At 37.1% G+C, this 14,039-nt stretch overlaps 1 protein-coding gene across 3 annotated transcripts in view; it reads left to right on the forward strand.

Annotated features, from left to right (window-relative positions):
- The window catches only part of SNX9 (sorting nexin 9), a 60,366-nt gene that overhangs the window by 5,525 nt on the left and 40,802 nt on the right, over nt 1–14,039 (forward strand). For 2 of the 3 annotated variants that reach the window (XM_017834928.1, XM_017834930.1), the window contains exon 2: nt 12,729–12,815. In XM_017834928.1, the coding sequence (XP_017690417.1) occupies nt 12,729–12,815 (87 nt within the window). Of the gene's footprint in view, nt 1–5,176; nt 5,274–12,728; nt 12,816–14,039 lie in introns of those variants that run through there. The other variant, XM_017834931.1, reaches the window with a different exon arrangement.

Raw genomic sequence — 14,039 nt, forward strand, 5'->3', positions numbered from 1 at the left:
TCATAAGCTTCATCTGGTTTATAGATTTAGTGATTCAGATTTTCACTCTGGTAGAATTTCTCCATACATTGGTATTATTTCAGCAAGAAGGCTTTACAATTAACTGCAGCTTTGGAAAAAGCTTTATTTTACTCCATTCTTTAAAGGTCTTCCTCTGTGAATTATCCTCCCCTTAGAAACTCAGATTTTCAGGTCATGAAAAAATTCCTAGAATATAAACAGAAGAACGTGTGACTATTCAATAAACTCCTCCTTTAATTAGGGTACCTGGCAAATTTCAGAGTTTACAGAGACCACCAAGGGAAAAATAATATGAGAAGTTTGCCATTTTAAATATATGGATTCCTTCCTGTATTAAACTGACAACCAATTGCAACATGGATGGTGTTGGAAGCAGTCTTGCAAAACATTACAAAAGCAGGTAATAGAGACCAAAATGATGGGAGTGATTTGTTTCAACCAGCCTGCAAAAAGATAGATCAACATTTAGTTATCTAGAATTATTTTAAATAAATAGGTATTGCAATGCTCAGCATATAAAGCTAAACCTCTTCTATTTCAAAGATTGTATCACAATTTCATTCAAAGTCACTTTACACTTCTCTGAGAGCTGAAAATCAGAACTTGTGCTTTTACTTTCTTTAGTTGTATTTCTGCTTTCTCAGCAATTTATGATTGGAAAAGAGCTTCCCAAGTAACACGAAGTTCAAAAAACAGAGCAATCTTGTAATAGTCCAATAAGCAAAATTTAAATGCTGCTGAAGAGAAGCAAATATATGGATATTGCTTACTGAAAAATTAATTTAAGCTTCTGAGCCTTATCCTTTTTTTTTCCCAAGGCACTCTTTCTCTTTGAGCTTCATATGGATAAGAAACCTCTGTCGAAAAAAAAAAACCCAAAAACCAACCAAACAAAAACCACACCCCAAAAAAACCCCAAAAAACTTTTAAGACCAGACTCATTTAACTTTGACAGTTAGTCTTCTGTGAGACCCATAGTAAAGGGAGAATGGCACGAGGGACAGCTCTTCCTGTAGGGAGCTGCCATAAGGCAGGCTGATCCAGCTGTTGTGTAGTTGCGAGGAAACATTCAGGACATGACTGGATGTGAAGGGCACATGAGCCGTCCTGGGCACTGCTAATGACAGGGTACGGGCTCACGGTAAGTGTGCTGGTAAAGTCAAACCAGCGACTCTGCGTGTGAACGTGTTTTTTGTGGGTAAAAGCTCTGGTGCCTCCTGTATTTTGGTGCAGCTCTTCCCCCCAGGCCCTGCCCCTTAAAGGAAGCCACTTTACAGGAGGGGTTTCCAATGTGCAAAATAGGTGGCTGGAAGGAGGAGGAGGAGGCGGTAAGGAGGCAGGCAGTGCAGCTTGTGGGAGGTCTCTGGGGAGCCCAAGCAAAACAGCTGCTTCTGGGGAGGGGTAGCCATGTCTGACCTGGGGTTTCTGCAAGTGGGGACTTGCCCAGGTGAAATCATTCAGTTTAGCTCTTGGAAAAAGTGGGACTGGTGTACTGGTTTCTTCTGACTTGTCATTGAGTTACTGACTTCTACTCTGAGTTGCCATCTGCTCCTCCTTGGCAAGGGAACTGTTGTGCTTTTATTTTGTGTATTCATATGGTATCTCTGTTTATACACAGTAGGTTTTGGACTTGCTTTGCTTTTCCCAGCCTTAGGAGACTGCAGTACTTAATGTTCAGAGCAAAAATAAGTTGTCCTCTCAGTTCAAACAAAGTGTTTTCTTTCTTGGTTGATAGAACAAAATGGCTAATTTTCAAGAACTGCTATAAAAATTCCCTTAGAATAGCTTTAAACTGTTTCTCTCTTCTCTATGAGGATTTTTTTTCTTTACAATGACTATGTGAGTGGTTTCAGAAGAAATACAATTGATATAAGACTATTACATTTATTGTTCCTTCTAGTTCTGATTTAAAACCTGATATTGCCTGGAGAGCTTATACAGTTCACATTTCTTCAGCAGTAAGGTCATGTCAGATGAGGTGCTTCATTTCACCCTACAGCTTCACCACATCTGAGAGTCAAACCTAAATGTTTTATTTCCTCCACTGCATTAATTCTTTTTTGGGGGTCAAGGTTTAATTCGGTAATTGAATATTGCAATAACATATGATAACATAATGTAATTAGTCCTTACCTAGTTACAGCACAGTTCTTTCAGCAGTACTGTAATTTCCTCCCTTAATAGCCCTGTATTTGTCCTCTGAAAATGATTGCTTATGGAATACAAAATTAAACATCTTCCTTTCTGCAAATAACTAGACCATAGTCTTGGAAGTTTGTATGAAGGTTGTTGAATTACAATTTTTTTATCGGCAACTCTGTCACATTCTGTCAAGCTGCCAAATTTTCTAGTAATTCGTAAGGAAGCAGAACTTCAAACTTACATTTCAGACTTCTTTGATGCTTTCTGTCACTGTAAAGGTTGCTGGTGCAAGAAAAATTTGTGTGCTGTCCTATTAAACTTTAAGTGTTTTATGACTTAATCCACTTCTGTAATTCATATATCAGAGATATATCTCTTTTTGTTATTGCATCTGTTCAGGAATTGTTTCTCTTCTTTTTTTTTTCTCCTTGTTTTAAAGTGTGATAGGCCATCACTGCTAGTGTGCACATTGCATTAAATTGCAGGTACTTAATGTCCAGTTCAAGTGCCAGGTGTTCTCAAGCCAGGTCAATGACTGAGCTTTGCTTATTTGAGCTGCCATTTATCATGACCAGTTTGTAACTTTACAGGGTCCTGTACTTTTCAACGCTGCTGACAGAAAAGCTTAAAATAGCTCTAGGCTTGGATACATTAGAACCCAAAAAATGTGAGCCTTGTTCGTTTCTGGAATAAAGAAGCTTCCTCTGATAGAATGGTAGTGCATTGATGTCGGTATAACAGTTTCCTCACTTGTGTTCATAAAATGAAAGTAAACACAGGCTTTCATAAAGAAGTGTTTCTAATAAGAGCTAAGACATACCAAAACATTAGTATATTGATTAATGTTGGTTACTCAAGTAACAGAGAATTTAGCAGAATTCTATGTTGAGAATTTGTTCTGCTGCATTTCAGATTCCTTCCCAGCTGCCTTCAGTGAACGTGCAATAATACTTGTTTTCCTATTAGTATTTACCAGTGTTTGGGACTTCCAAGTAGTACAGCTATTCCATTCTGTATTTTATGGGTTAGGTTGTATTTGAAGTAGCATCATTTTAACATGCAGATAGTTTGTTTTGCTCGGTATTCATTTGCTCGCAGACTGGCCTGTGTAACTGGTACATTGAGATGCACAGTGTGTAATAGTGTGCTGAGTCTGAAAAGGCTTGAAGTTCATTAGATAACCTTAGTGAAACTTTGTGCCTCTCCAGTTATTAGGATAATTACTGTTTTTTCTAATCTCTGCTCTCATAGAGGCGATGCTATTGTGTGTCTACAAGCTGTCTTAATGAGTAGGTCACAATGTGGCAATTTTTCTGGTGAATGCTGCAGGCTTTTTCTGAAACCTTCACCTCTTACTGGCTTTGTTTTCTGGGGACAGAACAGTGAGGGTACAATACTGATGGCCCTAAAGTTTCAGGCAAACATCAGGGGACTTGACACAACAGACTTCTAAAACGCACTGTTAAATATTGATTCAGCAAACAGTTGCAAATGTTGCAGTTTGATTTCAGAAACGCAGTAATGATTAATCTAGGCAGAGATTTTAATCACACTTGAGATAAATGCATCCTGCCTAACATCCCTAAATACAAACCCATTCTGTATTTGCTGCAGTTGTGTGTCCTGGTGAAACTGGAATTCATGTTCTCAAATTTAAAACTGTTTAGTCCCCAGCCTATTTGGAGATCTGAAATAGGTTGGTATCCAGAAAGGAAAATATGGGGAAGCCTGGGCACTTAGAGCAGTGTAGGTCATTGATTCTGAAAAAGAGCTGGTATCATTGGAACTCCTTACAGTAAAAGATTTGCTGTACATTTTTAATAACTGATAACTTGTTTATAAGTAATGTTTTAAACAAGAAAAAAAACCTTCAGGTGCTTAACCCAACTGAAAGCTCAGATGTGATTCAGAGGAGTATCTGAGTCAGTATTTGGAAACATCTCTAAATCACACGGGTGTTGTGCATGTATTTCTGCAAGTGAATTTCCCTTGCTTCTGTATTGCTTGGGTGCCGGGGGATTCTGTTACTGGGTTTGACAGTACCCCTAAATAAGCCTGTAGGAACACTACAAAAGGTAACCAAGCACATCTTTTAAGAGTGTGTGATGGTTATTTTGAAAGTATCAGAATTTGAATGCTGCTTTTTAAAACCACTGAACTGCTTATAGATAATCCTCAGACTTTAACATTCTTAAGTACTGTTGTAAATCTGGAAAATATTGCAGTTTCTCTTTGCTTTTTTCATGCTGTGTGGCAGTGGTTATCTACCCACCTGACTTATAACTGCATGAACAGAAGCTGTAATTTGTTTTAACACCTTGAGATTTTAAGATCTGTTACTTTCTAACACTTTTTAAGAAATCTCAGTCACTTGAGCCCTCATAGTGCATCGATAACTTTTAGTCTTAGATGCTTGAGATGAAGAAAGGGCCTCCTGTGTGGGAATTCACTTGAATGCAAGTTCTTGGTGTGCATGCTGCCTGTAATGCTGACCAGGAGCATATTTCAGTGGGCTCTGGGATGTGCTGATGCTTGCTTGCAGGTAGACAGCTATAAAGAAGTTCACATTCTGTGAATCAAAAATAAGATATGTAACCAAAAATGAGTTAGACTAACCTGAACAGAGTTCAGATCTTCTTTCCTGACCAAGAAGTGATTTTCAGCAAGATAGTACTGTGTGGTAGATCTAAAGAGCTAATCTGTCCTCACTGAGGAAAACCCAAGTTGCTGAAGAGGCTAGTTAGTTATTAATATTATAGAAACATTTCCAAGTCTTTTTAACACTTGAAAACTTGCCTATTCACTTCTTTCTTAGACAAAATCATACAGAAATGGTTTCAAGAGAAGCTTATTACACCTTTATTCTAATTCTGAAAGTGCCAGTGGTTTTGTGCTTTTGTGCTTCGTGTTTTGTGCTTTTTGGAAACTCTTCATGTTTTGTTATCAATTTACTTCCAATATGAGATGGACCTTTTAATCCAGTGTGAATAATTAATTAAGTACCTGACTGAAGTATTGTAGGTACATGCAGCTTCCGAGGCTTGAAGGGAAGCTCCCTGTTCTGTGTCTCCTCTGTCTGCAAGCATGTTTTATTAGCAGGAAGAAATTATGCGAGTCCTTGTTTCTTAGCATTCTGTCTGTATTTAATTTGCTTCTAATGTGCTTATAGTCAGTGGTGTTGATTTCAAATGACTAGCTTCAGGCTACTGAACTTATTTTAGTGTTGAAAAATTGTTCTGAGGAAAGTGAGCCAGCAGATCAAGAGACATTTTTAATGTGAATTTCTAGAGTAGTGTGAGGATCCAGCAGTTACAGCTGGTGAGGGAATTCAGTGTAAATAATACGTGAATATTGTGACCTCTCTTAGTCCACAAGTGTGACCTCTCTTAGTCCAGACTGAACTTAGTTTCACGTTTTGGATGAGTCTGCTTTAATGCTGATATTGCTGAAAGCAAAACATAATTGTATTAGAAAAGAAATGTAATACTAGAAGTTTTAATTAAACAGTGAATTTTATTTTTTGCATGTTGTTTAATAAAATCATAGTATCAAATGTGTCTGTTTTTTCAGGCTAGTAGGTTTTTTCCTAAGCAGATATTGAGCACATACACAAGAAAAGTGATTCTAGCATTATAGAAGCAATATACATTTTCTCCATTTGCTCTGTATTAGTTAAAAAGATAAACATTGGTGTCTTTTCTTCTTTATAATAAATCTTTATCATTTTTAACCGGCAGTTTCAACTATAATGTATAATTGCTTGTATTCCTAAGGTAAGGTTTCTATAGGAGTTTGCCATGGAAGACAATATCCCTATAGTGTCCTCTTTTGCTTCCATCATCAGTTTTCTGTTTGCTTCTTGTCTCTTAGGGGAAGCCTGTGAGAGAAACATGTGGAGATTTCTTTACTGTGGCAAGACAGAAGGTAGCTGCCTTTTCAGGCTGAGTCACAGGCACTTGGAGAGCCACTTGATATTTCTGTATAGACTATTCAAATGCACACTTTGCCTAGCAGTCTGATACAGTTGTGACAGACTAAAATGAAAAGGCATTTTTTGTCAAATCATAGCCCCAGGTGTTTCCCTTATTATTAGTATAAATTTTTTTTATACTTTCAAGGCCAGGTTGGATGGAGCTTTGAGCAACCTGGTCTCATTGAAGTGGTCCCTGCCCATGGCAGGGAGGTTGGAACTAGAAGAACTTTAAGGTCCCTCCCAATCCAAACTGTTCTATGATTCCATGATTCAGTGTTGCAGATGCTGCAGTGAAAATCTCTTCAGACTTGGATAACTTAGCTTTTGAAATGAGTTTAGGTTTCAGGATAAAGGGTAGGGAAATGGTTAAATCTACCTAAATGTTAGCCACTGTTGGAAGAATGTTAGTGTCCTCAATCCTCTGAGGTGGGAAAGAGGTGAGGGGCTCCTGTCTGTATTTCTGAAGCATTTTCCTTACTGTTTTTCTGAGCTCTTTGGACACCAGCTATTTTAAACTTCTTGCAGTACCCTTAATAATATCCACAGTGAGACTTGGCATGTGTTTTGACTTGAAGAGAGTTTTTTCAAACTTTTGCTTTTTGTTTGCAGAGTATTGCCACTTTATAGATTAATTGCTTAATTTTGAACCATTCTTTTGGATGTAATTAAAATAAAATGCCAATTTCTGAAGTAATTTAATTGCAGCTAGGTTTTCATCTCTATTATTTTCTGTCTGCTTCCTCAACTTCTCTGATCCTGGGATCCCAACCTATATCCCACATATGCTATTTCTATTTTGTTCTCTTAGAACTGCCCTTCAGAATGAATATTTTCCTTCTACAAACAATACTGTTGGGAAAAAATAATTCTGAAAAAAAAAACCTAACCAAAAAACCTTGCCAAAAATGTATTAAAAAACTCAAACCAAACCCACATCCAAAAAGCTTGTAGCAGAGAATGAATAAAACAAAGTCTGGGCAGACAGAAATGCATTTTCCTGTTCTGTGTTTCCAGGTGTGATCAACATATTGCTTATCAGTTTTTCACAAGCAGCAGATTTCAAAGGCTTATGCTTACTAGACCTACCAAACAATATTTTTACTAACTGAAGCAGTTTTTATAGCAAACCTTTCTGAAGTTTATTTGTAATAGAAATGTTACTGGAGTTACTTGAGGTGATCAAAAGCCCTTTGTTGTTCATTCCAGCTAAAAGCTTAAGCTGCCATCCTAGAAGAAAAGTTCAGGTCTTACTAACAAGGCTATTTAAAATTTAAGGACTTGACTTGCTCAGAAGAGTCCTAGGTAAAGAAAGAGGGGGGAAAAGCACTAATAATGGACTTTTCTTTCTTTTAATTTTTTTTTTTAATTTGATTTTTGACATTTTACCAGGCTTCCCAAATTATGGTTTCTGCTTTTCCACTGGATGCAGATTTCTCTTAAACCCACACTTATCTGCCCCATATACTTTCCAAATCAGAAGTATGGAATTTGACCTTCTTTCTGTGAATATGGGAACTGTTGCCACCAGCATGAACCTGTAAGGTGTTGCCATCTTGCCGCTGTGGTACAGTAGATGAATTTCTGACAGTGGCACCAAGCAACTTAAACCTGTGAATCCCTGTCTCTTGACAACAGCACTGCTGGGTGCCTGAAGCACTGAACTGCTGAAGGGCTAACTACAAAAAGGAAGGCATGCAGTTATTATGAGAATTTCATGCTATGAAACTTTTATGGATATTTCCGTTGTACTATCTGCCACTGCCAGCTGACCAAGTGAAGCAGTTGTGGTCCAAGTCTCCCAAACTCTAACACGTGGCCGAAACAGATGAATCTACTGCATTACACAAGAGCTCTTTCTCATATCAATGTCCATAGGGAAAGCATTTTCAAAGGTGTGTCCACTTTTTGAGTGACTTCTCCAACTTTGGTGCTATAAAGCATACTTTGATGCAGGAGTGTTGTGTTACAGTCAGGAAGTCCAGCATTACAAAAACATTTTGGTTCAGAAGGGTGACCTTAAAGAAAATCCAGTAATCGCTTCATATGGATCATTAGTCATTCTTATCAAGAAAGGCTTAGACAGGGAAGCTATTAGGAAAGCTTCTCTGAGCACAAATGTTGTGCATTTGCTGTTAGCCTGTATGCTTATGGATAGAGAGGAATACACAGCTTTCCTTGTCCTTCTCTGTGCACAGCTAGCCTGCTGCAGGGGAACTGTATTGCAGACGTGTGCCTGTGCACATCAGGGTTGTCCAGCTTGGGGGTAAGTTGCTCTTCCATCTGAGCCTAGTCTTGAGTGAAACACCTTGGAAAAGGCAGAAAGATTCTTATGAGAAGTAGGTGCTTCTGTTGCTTTATCATCTCTTTCAAGATTCTGGGGGACACACAGAAGAGCCAGTGGATCAGGATGTTTGCAGAGATCTTGGATACTCATCTAGTAACTTAGTATAGAGATAGTGTAACCCTTCATTGGAATTTTATTTTAGTGACTTTTGCTAGACAACTTCCTTCCCTCTTAATTTACACTTACTAGTCTTGACACACTGCCAGGTATAGTTGCATAGTCTTATATCTGCTTTCAGAAATAAGTTGGCAAATGCTCTTAGTTTTTTGTTGTTTGTTTTGTTGCTTTTTTTCCTCTTAGTTTTTAGTATTATGGAAAGAAGGGGGAGGTACTCAGCTGAGACAGAAGTAATAGAGGAAAGCTAAGTCTGCTCCGGGTCTGCAGAGGAATAATACTTTTACTAATCTAGATACTGCTTTCTAGTGTGGAGAGTCTGTTGTGGTTTAATATGCTTAGGCATGATTACTATTATAATTCTAAAAAGACAGTAATAGGGGTTGATTGCAATGCTTAGAACTTCTCAGTTTTAAGGGACTTCAGACTGTAATAAATTCAGTAAATCTGTAAATTGGGAAACTGCAGTCCAGTCTTGTAACTACAGCAGTTAGAACCAGCTCCAAAGAATTGATATAACAACGAGAATTACTGCTTTCCTTTCTATTTTCACCAACAAAATGTTTGAATCTGTGAGGTTTCCGTAGTTCTTGGATTGTTTGATCCTTTTATATATGATCAGAAGTAAATATGAAGCACAATAGTTACTGTAGCAAGTATTTTATTTATATTTTTTTAACCTCTGTTTTGAAGAAGTTGTCTTCGTGGTGTTAGTTCTGTGATCTGGAATTCATCAGAAATTCTCATTTTATAAATATTCAAAGTGTCTTGAAGCTTAGACCTAATATTCAATGCATGTGTTGCAGTGCCTAGGAGCTAAAATGCTTTTCTTGTTAAATGCTTTTCTCCATGCCCACTTGCTATTCTGCATAAGTTGTAAAGATCTATCTCTAAGCCTTAACTGCTACTTGGATGCAATATTTGTGGCCAGTAAGAAGGAAAAAGCTCATTGCAAAACCAAACCATTTTCCATTTTGTAGTACTTTGGAACTGATTGTTAGAAATTTAAATAGGGTTTGGGCTGAAACCTCTGCCCAGAGAAGGGGCAGGGGGGTTCCACTGTTAACAGTGCACTTATTAGTTGAGGGAAAACATTTAGTCACTTAGTTTTACTTACTTTGGAGTTGGTTGAGTTTGTACTATTTTCCCCATTAAATCTCAACAGTAAGGAGGTAGTGTTAAAGCTTACCAGAAGTTCTTAGGGACTTAATTCCCAGCCTAGGCAAGTGAGCCTAGAAATGCAAGTGGAATGGAGAGTACTGGCAGAAAAAGCTGGGGAATTTGTTTGAGACATCAGTATATGGATCAGGTTGCAGATTACCTCCAACAGGTTACAGGTACCTCAATTCTTAATGCTCTGTAATAATCCATTTATGTGATACTGCAAATCTTTTTTAATTTTCAATTTCTTAAACTGCAGTAAGCAAAGTTTGTTTGTAATTTTTTCCCCTCTTCTACTTTTTTTAACAACTTTAGCCACCATCTAGAGCAGGTGAATAGATGGACTTTGGCACAAGGACTTTATTAAATTCTATTTATCTCCCTTGGCCTTTCCTTCCCTACAAGCTGAATACTTCCAGATTTTTCTGAATAACTTTATTTCCCTGCTATATTCAGGAAATCTAGTATTTGCAGCTGTTCTTTTATTAGACAGAACTATGTCTTACATTTCCAGTCTGGTCATTACTGTGGGATGTTTTGCCAGTTTCTCTGAAGGCTGGTAAAATTTGCCTATTGCCTTTGTCCTGGTAAACTTTCATCATTCCTGTGAATAGCAGCAAGAACTTAATACTATGGTGTACTATTGAATAATGCTAAGAAGACTCCTTGGTTAAGAAAGCTGCTTTCCCCATGATTCAGATACATAGCATCTGGGCATTGTGGACTTGCAGATAAATATTAGTAACAGGATAAATATTAGTAAGCTGATGTAAAAAGGACATGTTCAACACCTTCATCTACTACTGCTGAGAGAAGAGGTCTGGAGAGTGGTGCTTTTTACACCCTTACTTAAAATGTTCTTGTATTTCAAAAGGTATGCTGCTTATTCTTATATTTGCATAGAGACCTGATGTGCTGCTGGGAAGAAAGCAGTGTTATTACTGAACACAGTTTTCTCCTCTTCGTCTCGGTTTTGTGTGGCATAATCTGAAAGTGTTGAAACCCTCCATTTTAAGGGAAAAGCCTTCATGCAAGGAAGCATTCAGAGTGTTTGGGACACATGGTTTTCTGCAATGTCGTGCTGCTCTAGTGGAGAAGACCAAGTGTTTGATTTATTGTGCACATGGTTCAGGATAAGCTTTGTCAGCTGAACTACAACATATGTGTTTTTTCTCGGTTCTGTTTTTATTTACACTGAAGTAAAGTATCACTTGACCAGCCAGAAATATTTCCACATAATACTCATGAAATTAAAATGTGGGGGTGGGAAGTTCTGCTTTTCATGGTTTTATGTCAGAAAAAGGGGTGTCTAGGTGGGAGTCATAACAACTTGCAGTTTTGAGACAGGCAAGACTTGATGGTGAATGGTATTTTTTTTTCCTATCACATATTTGCTTTCAACAGAAATCATTATTGCATTGTCATCTCTATCAGAAACAATTACTTTTTGTTTAGTGATTTTTTTCCTTCCTCTTAACCTCCAAGTACAAGAAGGAACTCTTTGCTGTACAGTGTCTGATGTTATTAGAAACACCAATATAAAATTTTATTTTGTCTTAAATTTAATATTTTAACCTGCAGGAACAAACCTCACTTCTGTATGAGCTGAGGTAGCTAAAGCATGTGCTTTAGCAAATGTGCATTTCCAAATGTGCTATTGGAAGCGCTAGGGAAGTTGGTGTGTTTCCTGAAGTAAACTTTCTGCTACATTAAATCCTGTATGACCTGTAGGAATAAGGGCTATGATGCAATATACATTGAGTTTGATATTTTTCTTCTGTGTCAGCACTGTCTGGGAAAATCTGTACTTTTTCTGTTTGCCTTTCCTGACCAATAGTCTAGCTTTCCCTTTTGCTACTCTTAAATACCCCAGCATTGGCATCAGTCAGATAAAATAATGTATTAATTACTTCTTGGATACCTGGCTAACATAAAGACTTGAGGTGTAAATAATAAGAGTTTTATCTTTTATGAATTCTACTACTGTGATGAGTTTTATTTAAAGGGAAGAGAAGCTCAGGTAAAGGATCAGGTTTAAAAGTTTTCTAATATGCCAGTTTAAATGGAAAGCTAAAAATCTGATTCTAGATCTTCCTTTTCCATGGGGAAAATATATATAGTTTCTCTATGCATCCATTTCAACAGTTTCTGAGAAAGTAAATACAGTCCCTTTGTAATTCCTCTACTTTTAGATCAGAAAGGAATTTAATAGAAGACAATGAAAATATCTTTATAAATATAATCTTAGGTCATGTCACAGTTCTTGGTATAAAGGAGCAAAAATATTCTTTAAATGTTAGGCAACTTTGTCAGTGTTTCAAAAGTAACATTTCTTTATGTAGTGTAGTAGCAGAGTCAGTACATAGCAAAGCCTTTGTGCATCTAAACACTTAAAAATTAGGTTGGTTTTGTTTTTCCTTCCCCAACAAGGCAATACGTAACAGGCCTACTCTCACTGATTGCTTGTGCGTTTGCATAGTTCCTCCCATATAGTCTCAAAACATAATTTTACATATTACTTTTTATGTACAGCAGTGGTTACTTACATCTGCAGTTATTTGGTTTTCTTTTTCTGAATTGCTTGCTCTATGAAACAGTTCCCTTTACCCAAATTGGAGCTAGAATATGTCTTGTAGGGAAAAAAATTGTATTGTTCGCTAAAGTTAGAATCCTTTCTTTCTTCCCCTGGAAAATGTCATATGGATAGTTCTGGACATGGCAGCCAGCCTTGAACTGTGAATCCTTCTGGTAAATTATCTCCAACAAGCTCCACATGAGATTTTTATCTTGTAAAGTTTTTGTTACTGTTCCGTTTGGAATTCAAATCTAGGAAATGTTAGCATCTCGCGTGCTGAGTTGCTCTTTGTACTTTCAGCCTGACCTCACTTACTATTTCTGTTAGTTAAGAATAAGTTGTGCTGATACTTCTAAATAAGCTGGAAGGCTCATTGTTATATTCTTTTTCACATATAGGCTCGTGTTATGTATGATTTTGCTGCTGAGCCTGGAAACAACGAGCTGACAGTCAGTGAAGGGGAGATCATCACAATTACCAACCCGGTAAGAAAACTGAGACAGAGTCAGGGCTTCAGTGCACTTTCCTGACCTACTTCTAGCAGATGGAAGAAAAATGGTGCTAGATGACATCTGAAGCCATGGCTACCCTTCCTTGAAGAATGAGCAAATAAACTGAATACAAAGAATTTTCTAATAGTTTTGTGGAAAAAAATGCAGTGAGAAGTTTTGGAGGAGAGGGAATTCTCAAATTGTGCCCACACACTTAAGAATGTGCTCAGCTTTGTTTCCTTCTAAACAGAGCAGAGTGCCAAGGAAGAGGAAAGAGCTAATGATGGTGATAACATTTACATCTGAATTAATCTCTTTTTGTGTGCCTAATGTGTATTAATCTTTCAGGTGCTTGCCACTTGCATTTAAATGTGACATGCCAGCTCCCTTCTAGATTTTGAGTTTCTTAATCAATTACTGCAACATTCCAAGCTTGTTGAAGAAGTCAGTCCAAATATTTCTTACTACATTTGTGTATTCTTTCATAATTAAAGAAATATGAATAAGGTACAGGGAAGAAGTGGTGAAAATACTATTGATAATACTATCAGGCACTTGTTAAATGAACAGTAGTTTTGAACACTGGTATTTTATTTATGTGGACATTTTGAATTTGAGTGCACTTTTATTCTATGTAATTCTTACCCTTGATAAGAAGGTGTTGATTCATTCTGCTTTTGATTTTTGTTTAGTGATATGGCTTAGCAAATAGATATTACTTTTAAAACATATACAAACAAAACCCACCTGATTTTAAAGTCAGGTTTTATTTATTTAATTGTATAGGAAGCATAGGTTCTGCAGAATAAACTAGTTCTTTGGAGAGCCTAGTCATGTGTAATTCTTATAATTTTTAGTTCCACTGATCTTAAATACTTGAAGGAGATATTTAGTAGAACCAGAACCCTCTCTGATACTGTGCCGTGCTGTGGCAGAGGTTGCATTTTAAATGAGTTCAGGAGTTTAATAACATGTCACAAAAGTAGGACTAAATATAAATAAATAGTTCACAACTTTTAAGCTAGTTCTCACTGAAAAGACATCTGTGGATTAAGGCAGTATACTTAAAACCAAGTTACACTTTATTTTATGCTGTCCATGACAGATTTCCACAAAGGCTCTTGATCTTTTTTGATATGATAAATTTAGACAGCAATAGGGTAAGTCATGCAAGTCCACTGAAGATTGCTTTTAAGTGTAGCAGTGCAAATATGACTT

Source organism: Lepidothrix coronata, unplaced genomic scaffold (assembly GCF_001604755.1).
Source record: "Lepidothrix coronata isolate B3197 unplaced genomic scaffold, Lepidothrix_coronata-1.0 Scaffold245, whole genome shotgun sequence".
Classification (NCBI taxonomy): Eukaryota; Metazoa; Chordata; class Aves; order Passeriformes; family Pipridae; genus Lepidothrix; species Lepidothrix coronata.